At 34.0% G+C, this 27,315-nt stretch overlaps 1 protein-coding gene and 1 long non-coding RNA gene across 7 annotated transcripts; one reads left to right on the forward strand and one right to left on the reverse strand.

The window, feature by feature from the left end:
• Positions 1–21: 21 nt before the first annotated feature.
• Positions 22–23,287, reverse strand: tau. 6 transcript variants are annotated; one of them, XM_053749262.1, is made up of 11 exons: positions 23,137–23,286; positions 11,601–11,728; positions 7,106–8,495; positions 6,945–6,988; positions 6,645–6,804; positions 5,980–6,188; positions 5,509–5,694; positions 5,156–5,185; positions 3,928–4,104; positions 3,779–3,809; positions 1,935–3,575 (listed from the first exon to the last, which is right to left on the reverse strand). In XM_053749262.1, exons 2-10 carry the CDS (start codon positions 11,622–11,624, stop codon positions 3,783–3,785), a joined length of 2,247 nt encoding a protein of 748 aa, XP_053605237.1. In that variant the 5' UTR covers positions 11,625–11,728; positions 23,137–23,286; the 3' UTR covers positions 1,935–3,575; positions 3,779–3,782. The 6 variants fall into 6 exon arrangements, with proteins under 6 accessions (XP_053605233.1, XP_053605234.1, XP_053605237.1 ...); XM_053749260.2 differs by lacking the exon at positions 3,779–3,809 and having other exon boundaries at positions 23,137–23,285; XM_053749258.1 differs by lacking the exons at positions 1,935–3,575; positions 3,779–3,809; positions 3,928–4,104 and adding an exon at positions 22–1,074 and having other exon boundaries at positions 23,137–23,287.
• On the forward strand, positions 11,816–12,960 carry LOC128672245 (uncharacterized). Its single transcript, XR_008404939.1, has 2 exons — positions 11,816–11,950; positions 12,791–12,960. It is a non-coding gene; the product is annotated as an uncharacterized LOC128672245 (long non-coding RNA).
• Positions 23,288–27,315: the final 4,028 nt, after the last annotated feature.

Here is a 27,315-nt window from a genome sequence, read left to right on the forward strand (position 1 = left end):
AGGGAAAATGAAAAACACATAGTGATTACATCAATTTATTCATCAATAACATTTAAAACGTACTCATTTCTATTAGATGAGCATTTGCAACTATTCTATTTAATATAGCGAGATTTGATTTATTTAAATACACCCCTCGTTGCGCTTGTTACTACCAATCTTACACACTCCCAGATGTGCGGACACAACGTAAAAATCTACTCAATTAAAATGATGTTGTCTTTTCATGAAGCAGGTAAATAAAAATGTGTAGACACATGAAAAATGTGCAATGTTATGTCGTACTAAATAGTAATATAATTTATCGGACATTACATTTGCGTCACTGAAAGTTAATCACCACTAAATATCTGCTTGATAGCGGACATAAGATATACTAGCAAATAAAATCTATTTTGAAACAATGACTCCTTTACACCTGTCTTTAGAAAGGTTCAGGGTTGAAATATGCATAAAATGTTATTGTCTTTTCATGACAATACTAAAATCGGTGGAGTATTCTACGAAAGTGCTGTCACTACTTCTAACAGCTACCTACACATGAAGGCAATAACTTTGTAATATGACCCCTAAGGACCATACACATTTTCTAGAAGTGAGATCAGTTTAATTCATATACTTTGTAATATCAGTGTACGATGCATAAACATTAATCTTTATGGAATATCGACACTTCTGTGTGAACTTTATGCGATTTGTCGTTCCGACAACTGTGGTGCTTATATCAAAACGAAAACATAGAGGATTATGGTATTCCACCTCATAATTGAGGATCCGTCTATGCTCATTAAGCCCTCAGTACACGGTGAAAGCTGGTCGTTGGGATATGGACGTGCGTCGAGAGGAAATAGAGGATGGAGGGTCGCGGGCGCTGGCGAGGCGCGCCGTGGAGGGCCGGCGGTTCCTCTCGTTGTTCCTAGCGACCCGCTCCTCCTCTTCCACGGTGATCGTGTACTTTCTTCGGGGGGAGAGGGCGCGAGGGGTGCGCGGCGTGCGGGGGGCGCGGGCAGAGCGGCACCGCGTCATCGGACGGTCTTCCTCAGACCACTCGTACACCGACATGTAGTAGTGGTCCTGTTATAGAAAAATAACGTTAGTTTGTATTTGAAATTTTCATTGATGAGGCAACAAGTTGATACTTCTGAAATAACTATCATAATTACACATGTAGACTAATAGGGGCAATTAACCATATTAATTACATTATATATTGACTTACTATACTTTAAAACAAAAAAAAATAAGAATTACAAGTTACAGGTTTATATATCCTTTCAAATAAATATTATATTTTTAGGTGAACAATGGTCCGTTCAAACATGAATGCAGACATATATGAATATCTTTTTAATTTTAACACAACCTATATTAAAATACAGTGAGGCACTAATATTATAAAAGTAATAGCAAGACTTACCACACTGCTGAGTTGGTCCCCAATTGTGAAGGTGCATGTGTGTGCATGTGTAAAGAATTTTCTACACACAAAAATAAACTACCTGGGTAAGTGGTTTTATTCTCAAAACAGAGTGCTTAGAATACTATTTCAACAATTTCGACTAATAAAAGTGACGTAACTGTTTCCAAGAATGAATTTTATGATGTCACGATAATTATGTTTAAAATAGTCTCTTCAAGAGAAACTTTTTTTTTCTATATTATTATCACAATCATCATAAAAATATCACAATCAGTTTGATGATTTATTGTTCTGAGACTATCTGCCATATTTATTGTATCAAACAATAAATAAGGCAAGAGTCTTACTGAACATTTGTTTTTATATATGAATTAAATTAAAGACTATTTTGCGTATACATATTACGATTTCAGAACATCGTTGAAATAGCAGACTTAACGATATAGGTACCTATATCATCTCATCTAAATACTAAGTAGATACTTATTTACACCATAAAAATAAAACAAATCAATTAGTATTAAGTTATATTATTAATTGTTTATATTTACTAATTACGTAAGACATTTGCATTCACAAAATATACCTACTAACCGTTAAACTAATTTCCAGAAAAGGGTTCCTTTCTTTTTCCTACAGTACCTACGAATTTACTTAGATACTGCCTTACTACTTAATTAATTTAAATAACAGATAGAATCGTGTCTTTTACATCTAGAAGCACAATTAAAGTAATTTAGGTTATTATGCAATCAAATGTCACCCTAAAAATAATAATGACAAATTAAACGTTTATAAAATTATAACAATGAAGTTTATACGCGCTATCTAAACCTAACAAATCTTAGGTACAACAATAATAGTAATACACTACTTATAGAAAATTATTCTAGTAAAAATTCTCGTCAGTCAATCTCGAGCCCCAGTCGTCCTCGCCACAGCAATTGTATAAAAATATAAAAGCTTCATAAGACCTAGGTCTTATTATTTTACCTCAACTTTTCAATACAAAATGGTTTTATACTATACAAATCTAGGCAAAACATTTTTAAAGTAAGCATCGCAAGCATGTTGCTGTGGCCAGAACTGAGGCCTTAGAGTGAGTTTTTGTAACTTTAGCGAAAGATTTCTGTGGGTCCGATTGCCACATTAACGCTACTAACAAAAACTCGCGCTACGGACTCTGCCAAATACATCAAAACGCTCCAAATCAAAGTCTGTGCAGGCAGAAAATCCTACAGACACAAGTAATATACAGTAAGATTAGATGTATCAAACCTTTTTTCGCAACTTCACCTAGGTTCACCTTCACCTAGCCTGAATATTATACGCAAGGTATTTTTCCTCGATATGCTCTCAATACATATATATAATCTTTCAATAAACGGTAGTTAATCAAACCCATAAATACATGAGATATTACACTTATTTTTTATATAAATATTACGCGTTTATCAATAAATATCACTTCTTAATACCAATCATATTAAATATCTACTTAACAAAATGTGTTAGTGCCGCAAATATTAAAGTGCCAATAGTAAATGCCCAAAGTAATCTAATTACGATGTTAGACTTTTAAATATAGGTGTGTATAATGAATTTTTTATAATACCTATAGAAAATTCAAAATCGATTTCAAAATGTAATCCAGATATTTTGTATATATTGGTACAGATCAGTACATAGGTACTTCATTATGAATTGGCATTCCGTGATATTTGTAAAACGATAAGGGATAAAATAGTTTAATTGTATTGAAGAAACTGTTAACAATATTATGCTACTACTATTATGTAAACTTCATTTAACGAAAACATTTAAGTAATGATAATAAATATTTAATTATATTGTCAAAAGATATGGTAAATCATTGACATAGTGCACAACTAGATCGAGCATATAACATAATATATTCACGCACGACTATACGCATCCATTGCCAACCAAACACTCGTTAATACTCATTTATCTGGGAACATCAAATATATCATTAACAAAGATTAAAAAAATTACAAAATTGGACTCATGATTATTTAAAAAGTTAGTGTCATTTATTTGAGAACATGAAGACTTTCGGGGTGTCGATTTAACACTGCTGTTGATTCAAATTCTCATCTGATTTGGGAGGCAGTGCTGCTGGTGGCAGTGGACTCTGTGAAAAATAAACATACATATATTTTATTATCTACGAGTTCATATTTAAAATGCCTCAAATTAAAACATAACATATACATACGTAATTATTGATTAAAAAAAACTCGTTATAAAGAGCAACAGAAACCAAACAATAAACAAACAAAAGAAATGATATTATTAGTCAACTCCAAGACACAAACCAAACTCAATCTCCATTACCTATTTAATAAAATGTATATAAGTAGTCTGGCTGAAACAAAAAATGATGAGTGTTATGACAATGATGAAGACCTTAACCCAAAAACAAAGGAAAAAGCAGAAACGTAAACAGAAAGTGATATAGGCCCAGCAAAAGTTAGGGGCCTCACCTCTAGCGACTGCCTCGAGCGACTGAGCCCCTCGGGCAGAGGAGACTGCCCACTCATCTGCTTGATGTACTCCTTGTCATCGAAGATCTTGATCTCCCCGCCTCCTGGCTTGTGCTTCACGTTATCCAACGAGCCCACTTTACTTTGTGCTTTGAATTCCAATTTTTGGTTTTCAATCTGTTCGAAAGAGTCAAGGTGCTTGCTTAAAATATATATATTATATTTACCTGTAAAATTATCTCGTTCCATATATACTATGTATACTTTGTAGTGAAATAAATACATTATAATTTTTAAATGAGTAAATGGGTTTCGTAGATTCCATTACGTTATTGATATTTACAGATACACACTGTTTTAAAACGTTTTGAAAAGTCACGTGAATAAGTTGTATTCGATTCCATCGCGTATATATCCGTGACGTAAAATGTTATGTGTTGTGAGAATATCAAAACCTACGAAACCCTCTTGGCACGCTAAAGCATTCCATTAAAATAGTAAACATACATAAAATATTGTGTGATATGTGTGTGCTTATATGACAAATTCAGTTTCTTTCGTTGTGCTTGTATTCATCGAGGTATTGCATATTTTAAGACATTATTGATTTTCATAGCGTGCATGAAGACAATTTTCGTGTAAATTGTGTAGGTATGAATGTTGGGAACGTAGATATATTTTTCAACGCAATCTGTTTGACGACATTCCGGAATTGAATTAAATACATACATACATATAAATATAAATAAGTGTTATATTCTAAGCAAACAACGAGTGTCGTAATATAAATTTTCGTCTGCTAGAATATGAATAACGTCACATTGCACATTGTTCTTTCAAAGCACATTACAATCATCGTGCGAGTTTCAGCCGGCATACGTATTCCTAACAAAATCTAGAAGTTGAACAAACTAGTATAAACAAATCAATCGGGAGTACCTATGGTACCATCCTCTTTCACGGGATCGTACCGAACTGACCTTACTCCACAAAGAGTGGAAGGCAACGTGTTTATGAGATGCCCTCCACCGAGGCAACGCCCATTTAACAAACTAAAAACAATAGCGACACGTTAACTTTCACAGTGGATCAGAACCTCTTAAGTCCAAGGTTCTTCACTAACAACACTTAAGTGTAGTTTTAATCACATCAAAACCTGCGCGTGTAGTGTCATCCACAGATTTGGATTTTATAAGCGAACAATTTGACAAAGTTGTATTTTACTCACTGTTCTGGCTCCGTTCTTTGCCACTGTAGACTAAAGATAAATAACATTAATGACCTACTTTTCTCTTTCTATTAATTCTTCCTTGCTTCTTGAACAAACCTAGTAATGCTTTTCTATCTACGTTTTGATCTTTCTACTTGTGTACACTGGCAGTGCGCTATCTACACTTATTTTAATGAGCCTACAAGTGTTTAATTTATACTTAGATACTGCAACAATTTTTACTTTATATTACTCAATGTATCTAGAAACAACAGAAGTACTCACTGTGATTGATCTGCCTTTCATGTAATTGTATCAATCAATTAAATGAATGATAAAGATATTGAAATTGTCAGAAAATTAAATGTTACCTTAACGGTTCCTCCTCCAGGTTTGTGGGTGATATTCACTGTAGAAGCCACCTTGGGTTTGGCTTTGTCTTTGAAGTCCAGTTTTACCGTCTCTATCTTCTTGTCTCCACCGCCAGGCTTGTAAGCAGCATTTTGTAGAGAACCAATTTTTGACTTAGCATTCCATTCCAATTTTGTGGTAACGATCTAGAATCAATTGTTTATGTAATTTTAAATTGTGACATAGTAGTATAAATTATTTATTATTATTGACATACACAGTAGTATAAATTACTGAGCACAAAATTTCTTCAAAGCACTTGTATGACAAATACAAGTGCTTAAAAAAATTAGTGCTGATGCTAACGTAAATTGGGTTTAGATATATATGTATAAAAGGTATGTAGTTTAAAATTTCTATTATTACGAGTATTTCTGGACTCCTAAAAAAGCACTAAGTATACAGCAAAATATAGATTAATTAATATATACCTTTTTAGCTCCTCCGCTAGGTGTATAAGCGTCATTCTTCGCTGCGATTTTAGGCGTGACATTACCAAATTCTATCTTCCTATTTTCGATTTTGACTTTTCCTCCACCGGGTTTATATGTGGCATTGTCCAGAGATCCAATTTTAGATTTAACAGCCTTTATATTAGGAGACGGAGCATTGCCAACTTGAATTTTATTCATCGGCACCTCTGAAAACAAAAATATACTTAGTTATATGAAAACAAAAATAAATCAACAAATTATAACTTTGAAACAATTTCAAACTCATATATGAGAACAAATTGTGTCAATCTAGAAGATTGATTTAGAAGCGGTGGTGGTGTAATGGTTAAGACGCCCGCCTGTGGATCGAAAGGTCCCAGGTTCGAATCCTACTCGTGCTATATGAGTTTGTATACCAATTTGATTCATGTATAGTAGTTTGCATTGACTACCACTTGCTTCCGGTGAAGGAAAAGATCGTGAGGAAACCTGCACACTGGTTGATTATTATTAACTTGTGTGTGAAATGGAGAAGGCAATGACAAACCATTAATAATGTCAAGAAAGTTGTTGTGTGTGTTTCATTCCACATAATGACCACGACCCTCAGCCATGAGGAATACGACTATGAAGAATAAGTTTGCGAATAAGTTTGCGCTTACTTTTTTTCTCAGTGGGTTGAGGATGCTCGGGAGTTTTTGCGGTAGCACTTTTACTTGATGACCTCGATAGGCTTGGCTTCAGGCTGCTGCTGGATTTTTCTTTAGTCGGCAACTTCGTAGGAATTTTCTTGTTTGGTGAGTTCGGAGAACCATTGAGATCCTATAAAAAATTGAAATCGAGTAATATAAAATTATTGCATTATTGCATAAACTAGTTGATGGTTGTTTGTGTAGAAAAGATAGTAAGACTTTATCAAAAACTTTAATTTAAGAGTAATGTGTACACACAAGTTTACTTACATTTCCTTGTGTAGATTCATCCACACCACTGTCGTTGTCACCATCTGAAAAGTTTAAGCAATACATATTAACATTTCATTTTTAACTTCAAACACCAAAGTTAATATAAGAAAACAATAAAAAATAAATCGTTCGGCTTGGCTCATTCCGTACAATTTTACCTTTTGGTCGAGTTTTTGGCGCAGAAGCTGATTTTCTGGGAGTTCTAGTGGAATCTGAAGCAGTATTTAGTTCTGTTGGTTTTTTGTTTATTGGTTTTGAGTCTACAATAGGCGACTTTGAAACAGGGGGTGGAATTTTGTTTGGCGTTACAGGTGGTTTTCCCTCAACTTTAATATCCTGTTTTATATCATTCTTGGGTGTTTTGGGACGTTGCAAGTCTGGCGTTACATGTTGTGGATTAGAGTTTTGGGAAACATTTAATTTAGGTTCTGGAGAATCATCACTGCGAGTAAGAGATGGTGATCGATCAGATATTTCCGGCTTACTTTGATAACGACCTTGCTCATTTAAATTCTTCAAATGCATTGATGTATTATGAGAAATGACATCGTCATCATCGTCCAGTTTCTTCTTAGGCATTGGATTAGATAGAGATCCTATAATCGAATCTGTCAACTTAGAACCAGACAATCGCGATTCTGGTCGATCCAGAATATCATTACCTAAATCGGTAGTGATTTCTGATCTGACACTATCTTTGGATCCCTTTATATTGTCTTTGCTATCCATTTTGCCTTCTTGGATTAAACCAAGGCCAGGGCTACGACTCGTAAACTCTTCAATTTTTCCGCCTATGGTACTAATAGACTTTCGTCTATCGTCCTCAATTTTAAGTGGACTGGGCGCCCCGGGGGCAGCTGCAATGCTGTAGCTCCTGCCCTTTGGCGCTCCAGGCATTTCAATGCCATTCTCCGATTTAGTAGCATTTTGGTTCTCACTTGCAATGCTTTGATTATCCAGGTTTGCTGGTTTATACTGATATACGTTTGTAGGATCTGGGCCTCTTAATGAGCCTTGAGATGGTTGTCTGGGCACTTGTAATGGCTGTGGTGTTCCGTTTTTAAAAGCACCGTTCGGTTGTGGATTTATTTGTGGCCTAAAACCATCTGGTGTTGTTGGTCCGAATTGCGGTGGCTGTCTAGGACCGAACTGAAGGTTGTTTGGTGGAAATGCTCTTAGTGCCTGAGCAGATGTGGGGGACTGAAGTGGTCGTGGGCCTTGTTGTGGTGCAATAGACTGTGGACCCAAATTTCTTAATGGAGGTGGTTGTGGTCGTGGTGGCTGATTTCCCACTGGACCGATAGGTACAGCACTTCTTGGTATTGGTGCACTTTGTCGAATCAATTGTGGGGCACTTGTCACTGGTCCTCCGGGTTGGAATTGTGGTCTAGGCTGTGCCTGCAGGGGTGCTCCTGCTCTCAACAATTGCGGTGGGAACGCCGATCGTGAATCAGCTCGGTTCAGCGGCGGACGCGGAGGAGGTTGCGTCGGCCCCGAAGACTCCAAGCCAGGGGGTCCTGCACTCGGTGGACGAGTCTCCAAGGGTGCCTTTACAATAAATAAATAACTTTAATTTTCATAAAAAAATTAGTTTAGTCATAGTCTTACAAAACATTTTCTGTTGTAAGTACCTATTTGTTCTTTAGCCTAAAACATTTTGCAGAAGATCACCATTTAGATTATAAGATCTAGATGGAAGTGTTTGTTTCACTTTAAAGTATTTAATTACCGTGGAAAACCGCTGATATCGTTGAAAAGTAGGTTTGCATGTCAGTGAAATAGTACTTTTCCATAATAAAATTTCCTTTTATAAGTAAGCAGACCCACTTGATTTAAATCCCTAGCTATCAAAACTAGAATCTATTATCGGCTCAACAATGTCATTTATTATTGACGGAACATTGAACTTTTAGATGCAGAACATAAATTAAATAAAATGAAGCCAGAATGCCAGCAATTTTGGCAAATAATCGCGAAATAAAAATGATCGAGCACGATAACGGGGCGGAGACGTGCGCGCCGTCGCCGCCTCGCTTCCTTGCTCTCGACGAAACCAAAACAATGTGTTTTTTTAATATATTTTATCGTTAAAAAATTAATAAAATAATTTACTGAATGTACTAATCAATTCACAATTCCCTTTCACGGCCGAGTAACAGTTGTACTAATAGATAAATTAGAATGACTCGTAAGTATTTGACTGTAGTTCTGTGTTAGCAATTTATTTTTTTGTGTTTAGTAATTTCAGGGTTTAAAAAGAAACTGTCTATTGGTGCCTTGCTGTCTGGATTAAGTTCAAAATTTCAATTTTCCAAACGAAAAATTGTACGGACATCAACATTAATGATAATCAAAATCAAACTATCCATGATGCTATAGTTCTGACCCATGCATCAACTCGTGAACGGGTGCTGCCTACTGGTCATCTCATTTCTCATATTTTTTTATGTAAGTTAATTGTGTTTCATATCTATATTATTAATATTATTTATTTAATTCACTAGCAGCTTAAAGCTGATGCGTGTAAATCACATCACTTGTGTCTTTAAATGTTCATCAAGTCTATTTTTAAAAGTGTTTATATTAGGAGCACTTATCACAATATAAACGCACAACACGGTTTGAAGAAAGTGTCTTTTAGGATTAGCATACGGAAGCTTACTTAGTTTCATAGAATGTCCTCTCAGTTGTTTAAGTTCATAGTGAACATGTCGCCTATATATATTATAATCAGCACTTGGATCACAATCATAACCTGTTTTTATATACCTTTTGACTATGTACATTATGTACTTTTATATATTATATGAAAAAACATTGTAAGAAACAATAATGGCATGCCAACACTGTTCAAATGAGAGTTTCTTTCGGCATTTTTTCTCAGCAGTGGTCGTTCTGAAATGCCAGTAGTTTGTAGCTTGTGAGAAATAACTATAAAGATAAAAATTGACGAGAAAAAGTGCCTGTGAAGGTCTAATTTCTGAATAAATGATTTGAATTTAAATTAATGGGTATATTGGTATTAGTAAATTAAAAGTATTTTAGTTAGAGAACTTTGCTATTTATATTACTATGCTCCCGTGTATTGCAGGCCCTTGGCATCGATGAAAGAACTCATCAAGAAAGCAAAAACTAGTCGATTCACGGAGTAGTACCTAATTTGTCACGAACTGTGCCAGTAGGTCAACAATCTTAATTGTTTTCTGCTTTGATAAAGCTTATTACATCAGCTTAGGTCTAAATATTATTTTTTAACAGTTTGGATACTCTTAATTTTACAAGATTTACGTTGGCGTAAAGCTTTGACCAACTAATTAAGTGCAATAGAAAAGTATTTTCCATCATGCATTCTTATTATTCTCTAAAACACAAATTTATTTTAAATAGTATACGATGTTCTGTTCGTAAATGAATAGGTAAGTAACTACCTAAAGATTGTTGCGTGACCATACTTTGAGCTTATGGCTCTTGTCAACGAGACCTGTCAAATTTACATCAAACAGAGCTCCGTCGCTCAGGGACTATTTTGAACATAATTTTAAAGAAATTTAAGGTTTTCTACCATTATCAAAGCTTTGTACACCGTTTATTTACCAATAATTTTATCAAATGCTTTATAATTATTGAGCGTTTTAGGTTACTTAAGTAAGTAGGCAAAATTAAATTTTACTCTTAATTTTAAAATAAAATTTAGAATTCTAAATTCAAATCCACAAACAAAAGTGTAAATAGGCATTCCTCTACAGGCAATCTTGGTACATAATTAGAATGACTTTAAGATATATTATCGCAATAAATCGCATTATGATGGTAGCGGCTAATGACATAAGACATATTATTGGTTTTCTAGGTACTTAGATTTCAACTGTAATGTCGAGTTTATGAGTTTAAGCATAAAAAAACTTATATTCTTAATCTTACTGTGTAACATTATATTAACATGCCTAAAACTGTGTAATACTTAGTTATCGATTACGACACTAGAGATAGGTATACCTAGGTATAACATCAGTATAGACAAGTCACTTGACACAATCAATATTGATTTTTCATGAAAACGGATAGTATTTTAGTTTATGTAAAACAGTCTACGAAATATTCACTCAACTGTAGACGACTAAAGAATATCATAGGTAAGTATTGAGGGTTATAATTATTTGAAAGTTATATTTTTCTTAACTATCACATCAAAAGAAACATCATATGGACTAGTCAGCAATTAATCAATATCAAAAGGAAAACTTTAAAGTTTCCCTAAACAGCGCTTGACGTCACACCTAAACTCCCCTATTTTCCTCAAGTCACTAATATCCAACCGCCTCTAATGGTAGCACATTTGTTATCTTGATGAATAAAACTCCAATTGATTACTTAACAACGTTAAGGGTGTCTAAAGGTTGCTCGCGATTATTCTATTCAAATGAACCAAGAGTTTCACGGCCAAGTATTTCGAACTTTTTGTCGAAATAATACGAACAATAGCAATAAAATTGGAGCCTTTCAGCAAAAATTGTGTGTTCGATTCACACCGAAATGGTTGTGGCTTGTAGGTACAAAAGCTCGACAATGGTATATTTATTAGTTCCTAAATTCACGGTCGCGATATTATGTGCGAATTCTCTTTGCCTTCGTGATGGCCACGACTAGGCTTACCCGATTCACGCTGTTAGCTTCCATACTTGACAATTTAACCTGTATAATCTTCAATCTGTCACCGATGTGTTATATGTCATAATTCTTCGCACGACGAGGCGATCGCTTATTGCGATATCTCCTTGAAACTATAAAAGATAATAAAACGTTTATTAGCAGCGTCTCACGCAAACCGGTAGCTATAAAAAAGGTGTTGTGCTTTGCAAACTTCTTCAACGACCATCTACTTTGTCGTGACAGTGAAAAGTGAAGGTCTTAAGTACTTGCTCGTACTGATACTTATTGAACTAACCATAAACTACGAAGCGATGAATCTATATTTACCTTTTAGTGTCCCTAAAGGCTGTGAGGTGAAAACTTAATTGTACCTAAATGAATAACCTACGCTCGATTAGAATTGTTCTCATTTCGATAAACTACGTCCCAAATGTCCCAATGTATTTTTAAGCAGATTCAGGTTTTATCGTCATAATGCCAAGATTATGATACTGACTCTTAAGATGTATTGTCTAACTGCTTAAGATTAAGAGGATTAACAGAATGAGTCAGCAAATGCTAAACCGCTCATGTTCTTGAAATATTTTCTCTGATGAATCATCCGTTCAAAAGGCTCCCATCATGTTATGTTGTAACGGAAAAAAGACAATGCCTTGGTAAATTACTACTACATATTGGTGACACATTATTTACTTGTGCTAACAATAAACTACCGAAAAAGCGGTGTAAGAAATCAATAACTACTTCTTTATGGACTGAATACTGATTATTTTGACCTTTGACTAGACTAGATTATTTGATCTTAAATGACAATGATGTCCAGAATATTAATATTATATGTTATTTAAAATGTTCGTATGATTTTTTCAAATTAGTGTGGACTAATCTCAGCTTGAGATGGAAATTCTGACACAATAGTAAATATGAATAAATATAGAAACGAACAATTAGTTGTAGAACTATATGAATAAATATAGGATTTGGCCAAATATTACATGCCAAATCAAATTTAATAATGCCTGTCACGACTTGACAAGTGTTTTGTTTTTCTCCCAAGTTGTAACGCGAGAACTGACAGCAAAGGCGATTTCATCTCATGTATTCGTGAATCGTGACATCAATTGATAGAAAATAACTGTTGTGTATTAATGAACTGTTTATTGAATTTATTTGAATCTTCTTCATCTTTTCAGCCACATGAATGTAGGACTCCTTCAGCTTATGCCATTTTTGTCGATCTTGGGCAATCTCTATCCACTTCACGCCTGCTGTTCTCCTGATGTCATCAGACCAACGCATTTGGGGTCTTCCCTTTGGGCATACTTCGCCCCATGGTATTAGGAATACAAAGGGTTAAAAAGTATTATTTCTGGCAAAGTAGTTTTTATTTTAATTGTCGACATCACATCAACCTACCCAAAACTTTAAAAATATCGTGAAACATTGAAACTTAACATATTTCAACTATGCAAATATTTATCAAAAACTTAAACTGTCCATTGATTTATAACGCTTATAAAATAACGTAAAAGCTCCTATTAACGACCCCCTAAAATGTGTACTCTATTAACGATCTAATTTTTAAATCACTCATATTAGACATAATATAGGGTTCCAGAAAAGTCATACCTTAAAAATTAGTAACGTATTTTTGTTGGACAACAAAAAGAGTAAAGTTTGTGTGTTTAAATAGCCAGTGAAAAAAGTAATTTGACAGTAAGTGGGACGCGCCCGAAGCGGACGCACGTTTCATAGTGTCGCGTCTCCAGCCACGTAAGTACACCTAAATATTACTTAAGGAAAATAACACACTAAAAATGGATTTGCCTTCTTGCTATCACATTACAACTGTAACGTATATATTCGTTATCTAAACTAACTCTTAATAATAATACTTTTTATTGGTTTTTGTGTTATAAAATCATGTTTTAATTTAAGGTGGTAATAGAATCCAAATTTCAAAACTTGATTCTAATAACGACCCATGGCGTTGTTAAATTTTGAGAACATTAAAGTTTTAAAAAAAATTATCTATTATAAACTACCTCATTTGATTTGATTTTTTTCTTGTTCAATTCTTAAAATTATTTTACTTCTTTAGATCTATTAACGACAAAGCTATTTCTTAAAGTTTTTGTGTAAAACTCGATTCAACGTTAGACAATATCCCTATTATTATAATGATATTATACTAAAATAACTGATATTATCTGAATTAAAGACTAACTGACATTAAAAGAAATAATATAGCAATGAGATCGAATTTAACAGTATTCCATAAAGCGGATATTTTATCTGTTTATTATTAATTTTATTGGTCGCTAATAGAATATTGTAACCTTCATACTTGATTCTATTACCGACTCACAGTTGTGGCGATATTTTTGGTAATATTACAGTACACAAAAACAAAATGTATATTTTTGAACAAATTGGCTTATTTTTTGCATACGTGACGTTTTGAGAGATTTTGTCACAGGACATATTATTAAGATAAATAATATTTGCTATCCAGTTTCATTCACGGCTTCATGGCATTGGCTGTATTTCATATGTTTTCAAATCAAATAAAAAAGGCGGGACGGAATGGGGCTATGTAACTTTTTAAAGCTTCTTTCGAAGAATTAAATTCTATATCTCTTTAAAAATATTGTGTTCTTTTATAGAATCATGGAGCCGCAGAAGCGCAAGCAGTACGCCTCTGCTCAACTAGAAGCTGCGCTTCTAGCTATAAATGAAGGTACCAGCATATACGAAGCTTCAAAAACCTATGGCATACCGAGGACAACTCTGCGTGACAAGAGAAATAATAAATATATAAATGAACATTGTGGAAAACAAACAGTTTTAACGAAGGAGGAAGAAAAAAGACTGGTAGACTGGATTTTTTATCTCGGGAAGTCAGGTTTTCCTGTAACTAAGGATCAATTGTTGGAAACAGTAGCAAAATTGGTGGAAAACTTAAATCGCTCTAATCCTTTTAAATATGGTGTTCCCGGAAAAGGATGGTTTCTTAAGTTTATGGCGAGGCATCCTACCATTTCAAGGCGAATTACTCAGAATTTGCCTACAAGCCGTTCACATATTACAGAGGAAGCTGTAAGAGCATGGTTCAATCGAGTACATAGTTATTTTGAACAAAATAACCTTCTTGATGTTTTGGAAGATCCTAGTCGGATTTTTAATTGTGATGAGACCGGATTCTTTTTGTGTCCGAAAGGAAAACAAGTTCTTGTCCGAAGAGGCAGCAAGAAAGTATATAGTAGAGTGGCCAATGACGAAAAGGAGTGTTTAACAGTGCTAGTAAATGTGTCTGCAGATGCTGCAATAGCACCTCCCATGGACTTATATCCATACAAGCGTTTACCAAAAAACATTGTTCCAACTGTACCATCTGGATGGGGTATCGGTCACACTGAGTCAGGATGGATGAATATGGCCGCATTTTATGAGTACGTTGCCAATTGCTTTTATCCCTGGCTGATTCAGCATAACATACAATTTCCTGTAGCTTTATTTCTCGACGGTCACACTTCTCATATATCACTCCCTCTGACAGTTTTTTGCAAAGAAAAGGGAATAATCCTAATAGCATTATTACCTAATGCAACGCATGTTCTTCAACCCTTAGACGTTTCTGTATTCAGACCCGTGAAAGGAACTTGGAGAACTGTTGTTCATGATTTTAGAGTTCAAAACAACTTTGCAAAATTAAGACGAATAGATTTTGCACCTCAAGTGGATATTTGCTTAAAAAAGACTCTTGTATCACAAACAATTAAGAATGGATTCCAATGTTGTGGATTATATCCCTTTGGACCTGATAATGTAAATTATGATAAACTTTTGACAAAAAACGCTAATGCAACAAGTGAAGAAAGTGGAGACAATGCAGATGATATTAGTAGCCATGGATCGAGTACTGTTACAGGCAATGAGAAATCTGTCGACGATACAGAAAAGTTTAAACAGCAGTTTGAACGTCGCTTATCACCTGAAGTTCTCCTAATGTTCCAAAAATCGGGATCGGTATGGAATGGCGATGAGACTTACAAAAAATTATTTGAGTTTTGGAGGGATATTAATCCTATCGACAATACACCTTTACAACAAACTTTCGATAACAATTTAGAATTGGGTGATACCACGCTTGTCAACAATATTGGTGAAGAAGAGACGTTGACTTATGAAGTCAGTGCAAGTGGATGTCTTGTTCCAAACCGTTTTAATACCGTTTCTAATAATGTTTTAATGTTTCCCATGGACGAATTGCTATCTCCAATTATATCTAAAGAATCGGATACCATATCTTTATTGAGCACTCAGCCTGAATCGAATCTTTTGGAATATGTTAATGAGATACCCCCCAAAACAATTACTACTTCAACTGATTGCGTCAAAGAGTTAAACAGTGAAGATCACAATGCAAGAACATCAACTCCTAAACAATCCAATAAAAACTTTAGTGATGAACCTATGCTACTACTGAATAAAAGTCATAGTGACGACACATTGTTCACTACAGTTAATAATGAAACGCCATGTAAGTCAATCCAAAATTCTAGTCATTCAAGGTTTATACCAAAAGAGCTCAATCTTACAACTCCTTTTAAAAATGCTCTATTCTTTCCTAAAGTTGACACTAAATCAAATAAAAGAGTTTCCAAAAAAATTACACCAACTGTTGCAATATCAGATGAGTTCATGGAATACCAGAAAAAAGCAGAAGAGAAAAAAGCACAGGAAGAAGAAAAGAAAAAAATACGGAAAGAAAAATTACAAAGAAATAAAATAGAAAGAGAAAAGAAACAAGCAGATCTTAGGAAGGCAAAAGAAAGGAAAAATATGGGAGCTGTGTCTAAACCAACAAGTGTGAGAAAACATAATACATCAAAAGCGTTGGAAATACGTCGTAATACGACGTCAAGTTCAGAATCTGAATCTGACTCAGTATTAATCCCACGACAAAATAATTACAAAGTGAAAACTAAAAATGCAATACATTCAGGTTATGCTTCAACATCAGCTAGAGTTCTTCCAAATACATCATCATCTGATAATGATGAGTTACATGTACCAAAAACTGTTTCGTATAAACGACATATTATTTTTCCATCTGACTCTGAATCTGATAATATTTTTTAAAACTACTTTATTTGAATTTGCAAACGTTGATTACTGTCTCTCTCTCTTCTCTCTTCTCGTAGCCTTATTAATCCCAAGCATCTTGGGGTCGGCTTCTGTATTGAGCGAATTATAAATGTGTGTACCTATTATAAAGGTATTTTGTGATTGTATTACAGGTAAAAATATTTTTGTTACTGATTTATAATATTTAATTAGTATGTAGGTAATTAAAAAGTAAGCATTTAATTATATGAAGACTGTTTTCTGAGGCTGATTATATTTTTTATTAATTAAAATAACAAAAAATAAGTGCTCTAAGCGTTGCAATAAATAATTATGTTCATATTGTAATAATGTTGATCTCATAACTATTGTTATTATATAATAAATACCTTAAAAACGTTTTTTTATTTTATTTAATAGTATAGAAGAAGTGACAACTTCGTAGCGGTCGGTAAAAGAAGTAGAAAAATCGGTAATAGAATCTTGCCGCATTCTATGGGTCGGTAATAGAATCAACTACTCTTTTGGATTAAATAATTATTTAGTAACTATTGTGTTATTGAATATTGAATTTAAGTACTGAATTGCAAAGAATACTTCGTTGAGATTAATTATAAATTATAACATCTTTCCTAACATAACAGCTTATATCAATTTTTTAAAAGTGAATCATAAGACAGCTAAAACTGGCGGTAATAGGAGCATTTACGTTATTTGGGCCGGATTCCCAAAAGTAGGTCTTTACGTCAATGAAGGCGATACTTTACGCGATCTCTAAATAAACACAATTTCTGTCAAAAATAGACCTACCTGTTCAAGCTTTGAATTTTTAACGAAAAATATACCTATTATCTTAATTACTGCACAGTGACGTCTTTGCAGTCCAAAAAAGGTATATTAAATACAACCTCTCGTATTGCTTATTAGACTCGATCAATGTTCAGAGTGACCTATATACTCTATGTAGTCTTTTTCAACACTTTAGAAAGGCGAGAAATTACAAAATCCAAAGATAAAAATTCTTGCGTGTTTGACGGCTGGTCGGTTTATAAATTTAGTTCATGATGTTAGTTCCGAAAATAAACCAATACAATATAATGAAATGTGAAAAGATAATATTTGTTCTATCTGTAAAGACGCAAGCATCAATGCGTGTAAAAACGCACTGTTGAAAATCGGACGTAAATTAACACGCAGCGTTCGCGTGCAATTCCGTCGTCATACTAAATGAGATATTATTAACTATTTAGTATATTTATTTACTTAATAGATTATATGTTATGTATCGTTAATTTGTCACACTTCTATAAGAAATGTTAACGGATTTTTCTTTCGTCGTTATGAAAAAACGTCACGCCCAATTTTGTGAATGCTAGATACCTACCGCGCTCGTTTTTAGGCTAACTTAGGGCTTTAGAGAGACAGTGGGTCAGAGAGTTTGAATGCTACAATTCAAAAGCAAAATCGAATCGGATGGTCACTTTAGGCATCTCATCATAACAAAAATCTACATCATATCTAAATTATGAATTACAACTACGTGCGAAGCGAAGTGATTACCGCGTGGTCGCGCCCATGGGAGCTCCGGAGGGCTTGGCTGACCTTGTCCTTGGGATCTCATACAATATCGCTCCATACCGCACGGAGGTGATTAGACAACCTTCGGAGTTCGTTCATCTAACGTTCAATTTACTCACACATCAGCCGTGCCTTGGACGTTTACTATCAGACTGTTTAACAACTTACAACAATAACAAATTGTTGCTGATAAAATAGAAGGTAATTTTGTTACCCATATTGAATACTTTTGACACTTAACGATTTAGCTATATAGGTCCAGAATATTTCAATTAACTGAGTAATAACAAAAAATACTGCAGATGTCATAAATACTACCATCTTTAATATGCCTTGTTCGCTATAATTACTGGACAAATCGATCCTACTGTCTCAAGTACTTGCAAAAAGATCACGGATCTAGTAGCAACTATAAAAGCCTCAATTAGAGAGCACTGGCTGGTCGACTGAAGGCTAAACTAATTATTGGCTCGATTAAAGTGGACTTCGTGACAAAAACAGAATAAAAAATAGATCGCCTTCCCGTGAACTTTGTCATTTTCATATCAAGAAAATTTGTAATATTTTCTCAATACATTACACTTCTATTTGTTAGACTAACTCAATTTAAAAAATTCGAAATAAATATTGTATTTTAATCAACGTTGTTATTCTTTTACAAAGTGCTTTAAAATAATAAAAAATTGCCCTCCGGATCGATTAGTCTACTTTCCCGTTTGGTCTATTTTGAATATATAATACATACAATATATGTATTGAAATTTAAATATTTCACCAAACAATGACTATCGTAATAGTTACTTTGAAATATTTATTCTTTGGACAGGTATAAGTATTTATATCATTTATATTTATATCATTAAAATATTATATTATATCGATGCGAGGTGAAACTTATTTGAATCGCCTAATTATCTTAGACGAACTTTGAACCCTGACCCTATATTGAACTTTCTTATTTAATATGTACGTATGCGTCAACATAGCAAAAAAAACACTATACGATACTGATGATTCGGTACATGCGTCCACGCATCTCATTTGGATTTCCCGCGACTTTTCATTATCTCTTAGGGAAATACACTTAGATTAGGTATCCATATACGTTTTACTCAGATATACCAGATATAATAATTACAAATGTATGTTTGTTTGTCCTTCCTTACAGATAATTGACAGAGTGGACATAATTATGAGCAACCTACTTATCGCAAGTTTGTTCTGGACTTATATAATAATGCAGGAATTACATTCTGTTCGTAAAATTGTAATGTTTGTTTTTCCATGAGATAATTTTTATTATTAGATACTTTGATAGTCTCGATACTCGCAATCGGTTAATTAGAAAAGCGTGAATAAATCATTAATTTACCGATGAGTTAAATGAAGTTTTCCATACATTTGTGTTTCAATATACGCACCATTTGTTATTACGTTTTGTGGTGTCAGTTTAATACTCATAATGTTAATTCAGTGTTTCTCAAAGTTAATCATTACGTCAATTATCAAGTAAAGGTACTTTCAGTAATAAATGAACCTTCCTAACATAGCTAAGTCATTGTATGAGTTAGGTGGTTTCTTGGCCATAAAAATCTCGATTTAGTCGAGTCGGACCTTCTCTAAAATGTTAAGTGGTCAGATTGACTCTCCTTCGAAATCCAAGTTATTAGAAAAGAAATAGTTTTAATGTTTTTTTAATATTTATTTATTTTTTTTAATGTAATTGTAAATTTATTTCTCTACCGCCGCCTCATAGAGGTCCAAACACGGACCTGATTGAATTATTCATCAGAATTAAATTTAAAATTGTTACGTAGAGAAATAAAATAAGCGTTATATCAAGAAGTGCACGTATGCGTCCGATTTGGCGTCACCCTGCGTCAGACGGCGTGACGTATCGATAGATTTCTTCTGCCAAGTGAGTCAGCCGCGATATAAAACCGACGCTATAGCCACTCCACGATCATTCCATGCCCAACCTCCGTGCTCGGCCCAGTGATATCGATAATAATAATTTTAGTAACCCAATGTTTATGAACAGTGTGGAAACCATCAATTCTAAGTTGGAAAACATCAGTTTGGATATTCAAAGTGAGTACATTTGAATAATTTCATTTATTATTAGTAATGTCATTTAAGAAGTGGTTGGTTTGTAAAAAAATTAAAAAATAAAGTGACAAAATCGTTATTTGATAGAAAAAAGTCATCATCCTTTAAAGATTCCCTTTTCCAAGAAGTTATAAAATGTCTAATAAACAATAAATCGTTGTAATATATAAAAATAAACTGTATTGGTGGCTAATGAATTTGATGTTTTCTTTCCAGACAAAATGCATCCAAAAGCTGACCGACCACCAGTGGCCTCAAAGAATCAGCTGCCTCAGCTGCACCTCACACCCTCAGAGTGTGCTCAAAAGAGGACTGATAACAGCTCGCCCAGGGCTGTCAACCCCTGTCTACTGAAGCCCCAGCACGACATCCCTGCCACTCCGCCACCTCAAACCAACCCCCAAACCCTCGAGTTCTTCCCCAAAAGAATAGGGTAGTTACCAGACCATTCCACAATCGAAATAACTTTCAAATGGCAAAATGCCATTTTGTCAAAACACGGACTTTCCACAAAGTCGTATAAAAATATGCCTCGTTCCGTCGGGACGGACCGGAGCGAACTTTAGCCAAACTATGAGCCAAAACACGTCAGTGGACGGAAACTTTCCGATGTGATATATTCTGCTCAAGACTGTGTGCGCTATGAGGAAACGCGGACTTTTGATATCCCCTATATTTTGAATGTTAATGATGCGTTGACAATAGTTGTTATTTATGTGTTGAATATTTTCAAAATACTGTATTTTACACCAAAACAGAAAGCAATTTATAGATATTATGATTTCAAATTGTGATAAACGCAGTAAGTAGGTAGATAAGTGTCTAATCTTAAGTTATTATAGACATTGTAGTTCAATAATCTCGAATGTTGATTAAATTTAAAATACAATTGAGTTTTTGTATATTTTAATGTTTATCCCGTCCGTTAGATAACATATATCTATCTAGGAAAATAAATATGTATTTTCCACGTAAAGTTATATCTATAACCACAACTCTGCGGTTTAAACCCCTGCATCTGAAGCCAGGCAAGTGCGTTCAAGTGTAGATTTCATTTTAAACTCTGTTGACCATAAAGTATGCTCTACAACATCACATAAAGTAAGTCATAAATGACTGGGGAAACAAATACAAAAAGAAATTCAATCAATCTTTCTTTCAAAGTAACTGTTTGTTAGCCACGTGTCAAGAAAGTTTTCCACTTCGGCACTTCAGACATGTAAGAATAGTATAGGTACATCGATAAGGTACGTCAATTAGATTTTAATGTTATGTATATAAAAATCAAAGCCAACTAGGTAATAATTTTCATTTCACTTTATTTTATTTTTGTTTCGTAAATTTTAATAAAATAGAACACATAATTTGTATTGTTTTGTGATCGAAATAAAAACTGTACAAAACACGTCCTTCGAATAGAATAACATTGACAAGTTAGAACCTATCGCTGTTTATCAATTAAGATTACAAGTCGAGTCTATTATTGTAAAACAATCGATAACAGTGACATCTTGATAGGTGGATAACGATTGTCAAGTTATTATTCTGCCAACTGTTCATTACCCTTCTATGATACATACGACTTTGATATTCCTTACATGTCTTCTTTTAATTAAGTGAAAAACCATTATTTTTCACCATGTGACGACATTTGGTTTTATTGAAAAGAAATATAACTCGTCCGGTGTCGCTGCTGTCTAATGAGGACAAGAAAATTAAACTGCTTTTGAAAGTTTTCGAATGTAACCGGGTCAGAATTACTCTTATGTTTTTTTTACTTAAGTTAACCAATAGACAGTATTCCATCGCAAATAATTCTAAATTGTAGCCAAAGATTGAAACGGAAGGTTTGTGATTAATTAAGCCACCACTCTTTACTTACTTACTTTTTCACTATATCGTAGGCGGATATTGTCAAATGATGTCATTGAGTCAACGACTCCTATAAGTATATTTAGATACAAAGATCAAGTACTTTTTATTTTAACTAGAATATGAATATGATCAGACAGTTCTTTTTTCTTTGGTTTGTATTACATAAAGAATTTTATATCATGAAATGAACAGTTCTTACGTGACATATAGGTAGATGATGTTTCGTTCAATGCAAAGGAAACAAACGAATATTTCTCGTGTCGACAATTAGATACCTATAACTGTTGCTGTTTATTGAACTGCATATAATTATATTATAGCGGAAATTACTCATTCACTTCAAGGGATTACTATTATTATATTGAATTTTAATTGATAAGATAATGTACACCTACACAGAACGATCGTAACGGAATAAGTATGTTTTCTCTAAGTATATTGCACTTCTGTAATAAGTATGACCTCTAAGTATAATACTGACAGATACATGAAAAAGAACAGATCAAAACCAATAGTCTGAATCGAATTGCGTGAAACAATATGTCATTTTAAAATATTATATATAAGTAAGTTTCAACAAGTACCTAGGATAAATATTCAGACGGAGTCCCACCCTAACGTGATCTACATAAGCTGTGGTTTCAGTGATAACTCTACATACAGAATCGTGTACACGTTCCTGTTAATAATTAAGAAGTACACGATCGATAATTACAATAGAAATGTTCAATAACTACTGTACTCACTAGTTGCGGCGTAGATAACGTGATACCGATGACACTAGAAAGTTCGCCGTGGAAAAACATGAAGCTTTGGCAGTGCATTATAATTTAATTTGTTTACTCACCTTAGGAGTTTCTGAGTAACAGGCAGCAGATATAGAGGAATTGACTTTAGATTTTTCAAGGTAATGTTATAAGCACCCTCTGATGTGGACGCCGACAAAACCTGATGTGCCTGATATGTGTGGCCTCTATCGGCGACTGAACCACGCGAAGAGTTGATAATTGACCAGAGACGGCATTATACCGAAAATTATAAGTACGTAGACAAAATTACACCATGAAACTTTTGTGTATCATTAAATTAATTAATTTTCTTTTGTTTACATTGCTTTAACAATTATGATTTCTTTAAGTCTCTGGACGAAAAGACAATATTTATCTTATTTTTTCCAAAATAATGAGAAGTATTAAATTTTGTTTGTTAACAACGCTATGATTATAAGTATTATGAACGAGAAATTATGAGCCTAATATTAAGGATAATTAATCTCGCGATACAAGTCTAAACCTTCATAAGACTAGTAAAAAGAGCGTCCTGCGCCCTGGGAGACGTGCGCGCGCACCCTCGACCGGACAACCCCACGTCGGGATGGCACCAGCGCTCACTTCAAACACCATTCAGGAGAAAACGTCTCCTCTCTCTTTCACTTCATCCTGAAATGAAAAGGTACGCCGCAATGCCGCCAAGTTTTAAAATGGTAGCAACAAATAGCTAGCGTGAGTCACGGCTTGTGTTGTGAAACATTAGTCAAAGCCTCCTAATACGTAAACAAAGAACAAGAAAATAGCATGTTTTACCTCACCATTAACGCAACCAAAAAGTAACTTTTTAAAAAAAAACAATATTAAACCTTGTAAATACGTGAGATGAGCCAAACCTTAACTAATAGTAAATCTTGCAAATACACCGTGAAAATTATACCTGCAACAAAGAAAATACCTATTAAAAACGTATATTTGTAGTAATTTATACTAAAAGTTCTATTAAAAAATTAATTTATACAGAATAGAAATATAGTTGCAGTATGGTAAATTATGTTTTCTTCTTTTGATGTGCAAGTTTCAAAAACACTCGGAGAACTTATGCTTTGAAAGATGATTCTACACTTTGACAAATCTTTCGAAATATTGTCCTGATTTTGTCGTTTGGTAGTTACACACTTGGTTCACGTGTAGGTGCCTAGAGAGAAACAAACATTATAATATATGATATTACTTATACTCTAGCATTCACCACAACTACGTGGAATAAATAAAATGCAATTCTGCAGACGAACAGGCATATTATCTGACACGGCGACTTGGTATGTTTCCAACAACTATAATGTTATCCTAGCCAATTTGAACAAACTTAACCACTTAATTCTATAACCTCACGCCGAGATTAGGGTGAAAGTTGTTGTAATGAATACCGCAGCAATACAGTATGGATTTCATTTAAATATCCTAATTTTGTAATATACTTGGCAAACAATTTGCGAAACTACTATTGTTGTAATTTCCTTCACGGATAATAAGGTCTTTCTGATATAATATCAGGTAGGCTAATCATACAATTTGATTAGTTTTCTTTTCGTGGATTGGATGTTTCATTTATCTAATGACAACAATGGTAATAAGGACGAACTATTATTATTTTCAATCATTATCTCAGAAAAATAACTGTTCCCGTGGGAAATTCAAGCGGACGGTGCCGCGGGCATAAGCTAGTTCAATATACGTGCGTATGGCTATATCGTAGGTCACACCCGTACATAATGGACGTCATGTAGTGGCGTAACGCTTTTATTATATGCATTGTGGTTGGTTTTGAAATTACTGCTTGTTTTATAGTCAGGAAATAAATTAAGAATTAATCTATGGATATGGAAATTAGCAAGTACTTTTTTTCTATAGAGATATAGGTACCAAGAGAAAAAGGTACAATTAATTTTCAAATTACGTCAGTTGTTTGTTCTACTCAATAAGGAAACCAATTGACTAATGTCAGCAATTGAATGATTAAGCATTTGCATAACATAAGATGACTATTATAACATTGTTTTAATGACAACGTAACTATTTTCTTCTTACTACTGTAAAATATTGTACAAATATAATAGTCTCTCTTCTGAAAGATTCTGATTCACTGAATGAACATACTTATTAATTTACTCAATATAAGTTTAGAAGTAAATACGAAAATTTGAAACAAAAGTTAAAAATACCTAGATAAATTATTTATTCTATTCTCCCTTCTCTATATTCACTACTTAAATAAAATAATTAGGATAGGAAATCTAGGTAGGTACGTTTTTAAAAGGATTTCGATTCGATCATCGATATTTATACCATAAAATCAAAATATAATAGTTGAGAGTACTTATGCAAGTACTTAGGTTGACTGAAAACAATCGGATGACGTGCTGGCGTAACACGGAGAAAGTTGCGGGTAGATATATGAGCATTCGGCCCTGTCCCGATTTAAATTGTGAGCTTACAACCTAGAGGTAAAGCCACATACTACGTGTATATCCTTGTAAAATCACAACAGAGTCTTCACATTTTAATGTTTTATTTTTCACTGACTTAGGGCTTAGCGGCACTGCAACCCCGAATGCGACTAAGAATACGCGATGACTAGAAAAAAGAGAGAGTTAATATATTCTTATTGTCATATACAATATTTATATTTATATTCACATGTATATTCATGTGAAAATGTGCCAAATTCTGGGTTTGCATATTTTTACTACAACGTTTCTTTACTGTGGCTGTACGTACATCTATTGACAGATTGCATTGCATTGCATTGTAAAATTTATGTATCCATATGTTATGTTTCAATGTCATAAATAAAGATAAAAAAGATGACAACAACTGCGTGCAGAACATATTTTTTTATATTGTTATTTTTTACAGATTCAAATAGACAGCAATAATGATCTAGGAAATGGTCCTTGTAAAATTGTAGAATTGTCCTTGAACAAAGGTATCGCTTATATATTGTAATACATAAGCTTTACTTCTTCACTGTCCATGATGCAGTTTTTGAAGGTTACGCACGTGGAAACAGGAAGAGAACGCTTCGCGTGCGCGACTTCATTATGTTTGTGCGTGTCCTGTGCTAGCTTCGTGCTGCACTGTCTTTTATCGTCCAATCAATATCTCCTAAATAGATGAAAAACTTTCGTTCAAAACAACCCCGTTAAATTCGCATTTTGACTTGTAACTCCATTGTCTATACAAAACTAGCGGCATGTCCAGACTTCACTTGGGTATCCATAATCTATATATAAAACTCTTGCGTTACTTAGTGACTTACTGACAGTCAACGTACAGCCGAAACTACTGGGCGTAGAAAGCTGAAATTTGGTGTGTTTTAGGTTCCTAGGACAGTATAGGGTAGGCAAAAACTAGTAAATTATATAGCTCTAAACCTTCCTCAGAAATCACACATTAACACTAATCTCACTACATATAATCACAGCACGTATGAAGGAAGAAACCTAAACGAAATTCGATGAGAAAATCGTAAACACAATTTCTTATCACAAAAACTGTATAACAGTTTTATTTTTATTGTTACGATGTGAAGCAGGATATCAACAGATAACGAAACTCGTAGCGGTTTGGCGTAGCACCGTAGCAGTGAGCTATGAAATGCTTTTGCAGAATATATTTCAGCCAATTAAAGTTTATTCTCTCTCTCTCTTAGTATTTTCCCGATTCCAAATTTTTCTTCATTTTGCATGGTCTTCGGCATTCTTTATTGCCGTTAATCGTCCGCCTGTGATCCCTGTGAAGGTCCCAGGTTCGAATCCTACTCATGCTTCATGAAGCACGAGTAGGATTCGAACTTCGAAAGAAACTCATGAGTTTTTATACCTGAGTTTCATAGTGGTCTATGAAACCGGAAGTAGGTATGTGGTGGTCCACATACTTCCGGTTGATAGTTTAATTTCACTAAACGCGGTAAATAGCCGTAAAAGTCATGTCAGATATCTTAATGCAGTTTAAATAACACGCATCTTTGTATCTTCCTTGATGACATTAAGCCAACGTCATTTGAGTTCGCTCCTCCTGCTAGGACCAGGCATAAGCGACACAACCTGACATTTATATTATTATATTTTATACTTAATTTTATAAGAATGTTATTAACTGATTACAACTACCTAGTTACATATAAACTACTTTTAGGTCCGCCGCCGCTTCTAGAAATTGAATTAGTTCGTTTCAGCGTATTTATAAATATAACA

Source organism: Plodia interpunctella, chromosome 9, assembly GCF_027563975.2.
Source record: "Plodia interpunctella isolate USDA-ARS_2022_Savannah chromosome 9, ilPloInte3.2, whole genome shotgun sequence".
NCBI lineage: Eukaryota > Metazoa > Arthropoda > Insecta > Lepidoptera > Pyralidae > Plodia > Plodia interpunctella.

Coding starts and splice junctions, on each gene's coding strand:
- tau (XM_053749258.1), bottom strand. CDS start 11,624: ATGGAAGCTAACAGCGTGAATCGG. Junction 6,989..7,105: donor GCCAAAAACTCGACCAAAAG/GTAAAATTGTAC, acceptor TAAACTTTTCAG/ATGGTGACAACGACAGTGGT. Junction 6,189..6,644: donor TCAACCCACTGAGAAAAAAA/GTAAGCGCAAAC, acceptor TTTTGTTTTCAG/AGGTGCCGATGAATAAAATT.